Raw genomic sequence first — 7407 nt, forward strand, 5'->3', positions numbered from 1 at the left:
GAGGTTTCTCAAACAGTTAAAAATAAAAGTAACTATGATCTAGTAATTCTGCTACTGGTTATTTTTAAAATAATCTCTACACACACGTGGGGCTCAAAGTTACCACCCTGAGAGGAAGAATTGCATGCTCTACTGATTGAGCCAGATAAGTACCCCACAGCTAGTAGATATTTGAACAAGGAAATAAATGTTTTTTTTCTAGTTTCTTTTTATAATAATATTTTAAATCCAGTAAGCAACTACAGACACAATTCAAGTAGACAAGTCAAAAGGAAAAGGAAAGGAAAAGAAAAAGAAAGAAAAAAGGAAAAGAAAAAGAAGTATGAGCAGAGTGCATTCTTTACTCCACAATAAATACAGAGCTCTATTAACTTCCCCCACCAATATGCCATGGGAGGCCTAGGTTTCCGTGTATTCAAGAGTACTCTCCATTGTTGTTCAGGGGGACCAGACTGCATTCAGGTGTGATGATGTCGAGCCAAATGTGTACACACACTGCTGAGTTCAAGGTCTACAGTTTTGGCCCTAACTTAAGTGAAGTTAAGCGACCCAGCTGCACTGGATCCCATAGCTGAAGTAGAGAGCAAACCCAATCAGCATCCAGACACCAAATGACACCCAGGTGGCAGCTGTCATCTGCATCATAAGGCAAACATTCACAAAGAAGCTCAGTAGTGGGAGGAGAGGCAGAGCAGGGACCTTAAAGTGAAGGGAACTGGAGATCTGAGGCTGTCTCCAGATGACCCCAGTGAGCCCAGTGATGAGCACCAGGAGCACTACAACCACTGAAATCCACACTGGGTCTCCAGAAAGCAGAACTGGCCCCTGAGTCAGCACCAGGCAAAGAAGAGTGAGCAGCAGAACAAGCAGTGAGGAGCAAACACGGACAACCCGGCCAGAGAGTGGAGTGGGGGTGGGGCTGCCTGGAAAAAGTAGTCGTTGTAGAGTCAGCTTCTCTGCTGCAGATACATCCTCCTCTTGCACCTCTGCTTCATTTTCCTCAGGCTGGTACCTGAGGATGAGAACACAAAGAGCAACCAGGGAGCGAGAAATCAGTGACCCAACTGCACTTAGGTCCAAGAGATCAGTGACTCCAAAGAAGAATATAATGGCTGCAATAGGTCCAACAATCACAATGTTCATGATAACAGCATATTGGAAGTAGGAGATATGGATAAGGAAACGGAACAGGAGGCCATCCTTTGCCATCATGTATAATACCCGATATATCGGCCTCACAAAGCGTGAAAGACTGGCAGAAAGAATGCACAGGAATGCAAAAGCTACCACGTAGTAGGCAGGGACCCAGCCAATATGGAGAAATACCTCAGGCAAGGTGCTCCCAGGTTGGAGCTGGTAGTAAGGTACCATAAGCGTAAGTGCTGAAGAGACACCAAAATACAACAAAAAGGAGATGAACAGTGAAACCATAATGCCCATGGGGATGGAACGCTGGGGATTCTGGGCGTTTTCAACTTTGGTAACAATATAGTCAAAACCTATAAATGCATAGTAACAGGTAGCTGTTCCACGGAGAATCCCCTTGAAGCCAAAAGGCACAAATCCTCCATCGCCCAGAGGGCCCAGTGTAGAGGTGTCATTGAGTCCAGCCTTTACATAGTCCGCTTCTGTGAGCTTCCAGTTGTCCCCCTTAATGAAGCCAGAGGTTATGACAAAGCTGAGAGCCAAAAGTTTCACCAATATGACCACTTTGGCAGGTGTGGAAGTCGAAAATGACCTGAAATACCAAATATTCCTGAATTCCATGAACAACAACACAAAACCCAGGGCAGAGAATTCTAGTTATTCTGTAAGGACAGGGGGAACGTGTGCTGAGATGCTCTCTTGCACAGTCTGAGAGAGGCGGTTCCCACGCAGGTTCTCAAAAGTTAAGATCCATGTGCTGAACACAATGGCTCTCTCAGCAACAAAGGAGAGGATGAGGTTCCAGCCACTGATGAAAGCGCAGATTTCATCTATAGTGACAAAACTGTAGAGATATGCAGAGCCAGATTGGGAAATACGGGCACTAATCTCTGCATAGCACAGCCCAGTCAACACAGAAGATAGGCCAGCCACCAAAATGCATATCACAAAAGATGGTCCTGCTTGATTGCTGATCACCTCACCAACCAGGACATACACACCTACACCCACTGTGCTGCCCACACCCAGGGCCACTAAATCCAGAGTGTTCAGTGTTCTCTGTGGGTTATCCTCAGCCACTGGTTCCTTCAGCCTCAGTTTGCATACCAGTTTTTGACCAAATCTATGAAGTGTCTGATGCAGCATTCTAGCTGGAACTGAAGAGGATTCCAGGATCAGAGAGCTACAGCAAGTCCAGGGAGCAGAGTGGGATCTGGTTCGGTAAGGCTGAATTAAGCCAAGTTGAGTTGGGGCTGCCAAGGTCCATTACTCAGGCTTCAAAGCTCCTGCTTTGTATTTCATCTGGTATGTGATAGCCCTTCATAAATCCTAAATAAACAATAAATATTTATTGAACAATGGTGTTCAACCAAATAATGAAAGTTCATAACCAAACCTCAGAAGTCCCATGTCACCTGTTGTAGCACAAGTATCACAGAAACGGAAACATAAGATCATAAAAAATAAACCCTGTTCTCTCCTGTCCCCTCAGAAAAGTGTCAAATATCTCCCAACATTCTCCTTTTACACACCACCTGATAAAATCCTCTTTGGGTTCATCTAACTCATGTAGCTTCATGTACTAATTGAGCTGCAGGGCACAATAGGGCATGACTTTCTTGTGCAATAATTCACACATGGGATGTTTGTTTGTTGCTTGAGCGTAAGTTATGATACACTAATTCATGAACTAGAGGACCTTGTTGCAGTTACAGAACCATGTCTTAAATATCATCTGAGTTTAAAATACAAATATTGGTCCCACTGTCTTAAAATTCTTTGCCCCCAAATCAGTTCCCAAGGTCAGGTGGCTGCCTTTCTCCTCATTCTGCATCATCCATTTAGCTGTACTAAAGGCAAAGAAGGTCCAACCCTTCCCTTTACCCATCTAAGCCCACAAGGGGCAATGTGAGAAGAGAGGAAGAGGGAGAAAGAGGCAGGGCTTTCATAACTATCTGCAAGAACTAGAGAAACCAGGCCGTCTGGTGAGAAAACACTGGAGAAATAGGTGCATACACCAACCAAGTGTCCATTACTAACGGAGAAGAGCCAGAAAGGCCATTTTGTGAATTCTGACATTCAGTAAACCTCACCCAAAGCGATCAGGCAAAATTTACTACAGTTTCTAATGTCCACAGTTATGAGAGTATGATAGGAAGGAAAGAAGTAAGTCACCTAGCTCAGTAGATCACAACCAAAACAATTCCTTCTGTCTCCTTGCTCTCTGGGTTGCAGGGAAAGAAGGTGAGCTCACTTCTTCAGACAGTCTCCTCACTGGCCACACTGTGCTCTATAAACACCCTGGGCCATCTGTGATGTCAAGGGCCAGCCACCTGAAGACCCTGCCCTGCTCTGTGAGCTTATATTAAAACACTAACTTGTAACTCCCTATTAATTTTCCACTATAGTTATTTTTCACTTGCTCAAACCATGGTCTTTATAGGCCAAATACATTTTTTTTAAATCAAGGAGCCCTACATGTGGTTCCTCCTTCCTCTTCTTCCACTGCTGCTATTCAAATGGCCCCCTCCATCAAACAGAGCAAGACTGTGGTGAACAATTCACAGCAATGCCCCAGAAATGAGTAGTGGAGAAAAGAGAAAACAAAGTCAGGCAGCCCCCACTCTCCTACTATTCAGGCTTTGGTTTTGAGAGAATTTTAGGAAATGTTATCAGAGGTTTTTAAAGGCAGAAAGACCAAATAAAAATTTATCAGTCTTCTCTACAGGTTAGCAAAAGGAATCCTAATGTTATGGGTCAAAGCTTCTGTGTACAAATCCATCTAGACTCCTTATTTGCCACCCACCAGTTCCAAGGTTATGATTTACTAACAAGCACACAACATAGACAGAGTCAATACTTAACTCATGGAATCTTGCTACACTATAAAGGCCATTGACGTGTCCCCCAACCACCCCCAGGCTTCAAACCCATCAGTGGTTTCCATTGCACTTCCTTCATAGTTCTTCCTTCATAGTCCTTCCTTCCTTCCTTCCTTCCTTCCTTCCTTCCTTCCTTCCTTCCTTCCTTCCTTCCTTCTTTCCTTCCTTCATCATCTGGCCTGTGCTGATTCCTCCAGCCTCATACCCTATCCAGTTCCTGCTCCAGCTATGAAATTCCACACTCATCCTGTTACCTGTCTCTAATGCTTTCTTGTCCCTTCACTTAGCTAGTCCCCACTTTTCTTTCAGTTCCCAGATCAGAAGTTTCTTCCCCAGAAAGCCTCCCCTGACCTTTATGCTGACATTCCTGTGTGCTCTCATAGCACCTGGGCTTCCCCATGTGCCATTTATCCTAGTGTATCAGAATTACAGCTCAGCTGTCTGTGTCCTAATCAAAGTGTTAGTTACCTGCTCAATAAATACTTGAACAAATATACAAACTGAGAATAGAAACTGAAAAGAGAACATAATCCAGAATTCCTATTTAAGTGACTTTGAAGATGCATACTTTGTAGCCAAACGATGCTTATAATACGGATTTAGGTAAAGATATAAATTGTAATACCTTCCTGGTAGAAGACAAGCAAAATGAAAAGTGTGAACGAAAAACAAACTGATGAACCCTTTACCTCATGTCATGCATGGAAGGTATAAGCCACACAGGGTGACAAAGAATTGTCAAATTTTTTTAAGGCATCATACTCAGGCCCTGTAATCTAGGTGGGATTTCCTAAGGCAGAGGTTCTCACTTCAGGGGACAGAGGGAGGGATAATGAAGATACTGGGGAACACTTTCATACTTCATATCTTGTCCCTCTGGAGATTCTTGTCCACTAGCTCTTTCCTTCCCATGGCTGCTCTAAACCACTCAAATGACAAGAAATTGTCCTCAATTTCAAAGAGAAGAGATTATAAAAGCTTCCTTTATGGGAATGCAGCACAGTTTAGCAGATAGGAGTAAGGCTTTGCTGATACATGGTTCATGTTCAATTTGGAATTCAACCTTATACCAGGTACTCCACACAAATTAGTTACCCTCTTGGTGCTTTACCTTCAGTAACAGTCAAATGAGGGTAAAAGTACCTCATAGGGTAATTCTGAGACATAAGAGAAATGATGTCTATAAAGTACTTAGCTCTGTGCCTACCAAAAAATATGTAATTAATATAATCTACCTAATGTTTAATATTAAAATCTGATCCAAATTCCCAAACTTTAAAAATCAATTCATCTTTATAAAATGTCTAGCCCCAAAATCATACACTAAAATTTGAACCTATTAGCTCACCCTCATGAGACAATGAAAACAGCTTTATTCCATATGTTTTGTCTTGAAATGCTAAGTACCCTAATTAGACAGCTCCCTACATGGTGTTAAACACTTGGAGTTCCTAGGCTTACTGGGTTAGTCCAGGCATCAAGAAAATGCAACCCTGGAGGGATCCTGGGAAGATGGCGGCATAGGAGGATGCTGGGCTCACCGCGTCCTGTTCATCACTTAGATTCCACCTACACCTGCCTACATAACCCAGGAAACCTCAGAAGACTAGCAGAACGGAGTCTCCAGAGCCAAACGCAGACGAGAGACCCACAGAAGAGGGTAGGAAGGGCGGAGAGGTGGTGCGCACTACACGGACTGGCAGGAGGGAGCCGGGTCGGAGGGGTGGCCGGCCGGCCAAGCAGAGCCCCCAAGTCTGGCTTGCAAAAGTGGAGGAGCGGGATGGAGTGTGTCCTGACAGCAAGTGGAACTTGACATCTGGAAGGTTATAACCTAACAGCTCTTCTCAGAGAACGGGAGGGCTGGAGGACAATGGGAGGGAAAGATGTTGAGCTCCGGACAACAGAGCTCAGCTTGGCGGGGAACAAAGGCACTAGCCAGTGCCATCTCCCTCGCCCATCCCGCAGCCAAAATCCCAAAAGGAACCAGTTCCTGCCAGGGAACTTGCTTGCACCTCACAAACACTCAACGCTGTGCTTCTGTGGATCCATCCCTCCAGCGGGTCTGACTCCCTCCCGGTGCCACAGGGCCCCCCCCCTTAAGTGGACCAACAGGCAAAATCAGCTGAGACTGCCCCTCCCGCTCCTGTGCACCTTGCCAATCCACCCCAGCTAATACGCCAGATCCCCAGCACCACAAGTCTGGCAGTGCGCAAGTAGCCCAGATGGGCCACGCCACCCCACAGTGAATCACTCCCCTAGGAGAGGGAAAGAGAAGGTACACAACAGTCTGACTGTGGCCCCAGCGGTGGGCTGGGAGCAGACATCAGGTCTGACTGCGACCCTGCACACCAACACAAGTTATTCAAGACAGACAGGGGAAGTGCCCCGCAGTTCCGCACCACTCCAGAGACTATCCAAAATGACAAAACGGAAGAATTCCCCTCAAAAAAATGTACAGGAAATAACAACAGCTAACGAACTGATCAAAAACGATCAGTATAACAGGAAGTGAATTTAGAATAATAGTCATAAAATTAATCGATGGGTTTGAAAACAGTATAAAGGACAGCAGAGAATCTATTGCTACAGAGATCAAGGAACTAAGGAACAGCCAGGAGGAGCTAAAAAATGCTATCAATGAGCTGCAAAATAAATTGGAGACAGCCACAGCTCGGATTGAAGAGGCAGAGGAGAGAATAGGTGAACTAGAAGATAAAATTATGGAAAAAGAAGCTGAGAAAGAGAGAGATTAAAAAATCCAGGAGTATGAGGGGAAAATTAGAGAACTAAGTGATGCACTAAAGGGAAATAATCTACGCATAATTGGTATTCCAGAGGAGGATGAGAGAGGGAAAGGTGCTGAAGGTGTACTTGAAGAAATCATAGCTGAGAACTTCCCAGATCTGGGGAAGGAAAAAGGCATTGAAATCCAAGAGGCACAGAGAACTCCCTTCCGACATAACTTGAATCAATCTTCTGCACGACATATCATAGTGAAACTGGCAAAATACAAGGATAAAGAAAAAATTCTGAAAGCAGCTAGAGATAAACGTGCTCTAACATATAAAGGGAGGTGTATAAGACTCGTGACCGATCTCTCTACTGAAACTTGGCAGGCCAGAAAGGAATGGTAGGAGATCCTCAATGTGATGAACAGAAAAAATATGCAGCCGAGAATCCTTTATCCACCAAGTCTGTCATTTAGCATAGAAGGAGAGATAAAGGTCTTCGCAAACAAACAAAAACTGAAGGAATTTGTCACCACTAAACCAGCCATACAAGAAATCCTAAGGGGGATCCTGTGAGAAGAGTACCAGAGACATCATTGCAAGCATGAAACCTACGGACATCACAATGACTCTAAACCCATATCTTTCTA

The 7407-nt window shown here is 44.5% G+C and overlaps 1 protein-coding gene across 1 annotated transcript; it reads right to left on the minus strand.

Annotated features, from left to right (window-relative positions):
- Positions 1 to 540: 540 nt before the first annotated feature.
- On the minus strand, positions 541 to 2334 carry LOC123591802 (cationic amino acid transporter 3-like). The gene is given in 1 exon segment (XM_045466466.1): positions 541 to 2334. A coding segment is annotated over 1 exon segment (1752 nt). The 5' UTR covers positions 2293 to 2334.
- Positions 2335 to 7407: the final 5073 nt, after the last annotated feature.

Source organism: Leopardus geoffroyi, chromosome B4, assembly GCF_018350155.1.
Source record: "Leopardus geoffroyi isolate Oge1 chromosome B4, O.geoffroyi_Oge1_pat1.0, whole genome shotgun sequence".
NCBI classification, from domain to species: domain Eukaryota; kingdom Metazoa; phylum Chordata; class Mammalia; order Carnivora; family Felidae; genus Leopardus; species Leopardus geoffroyi.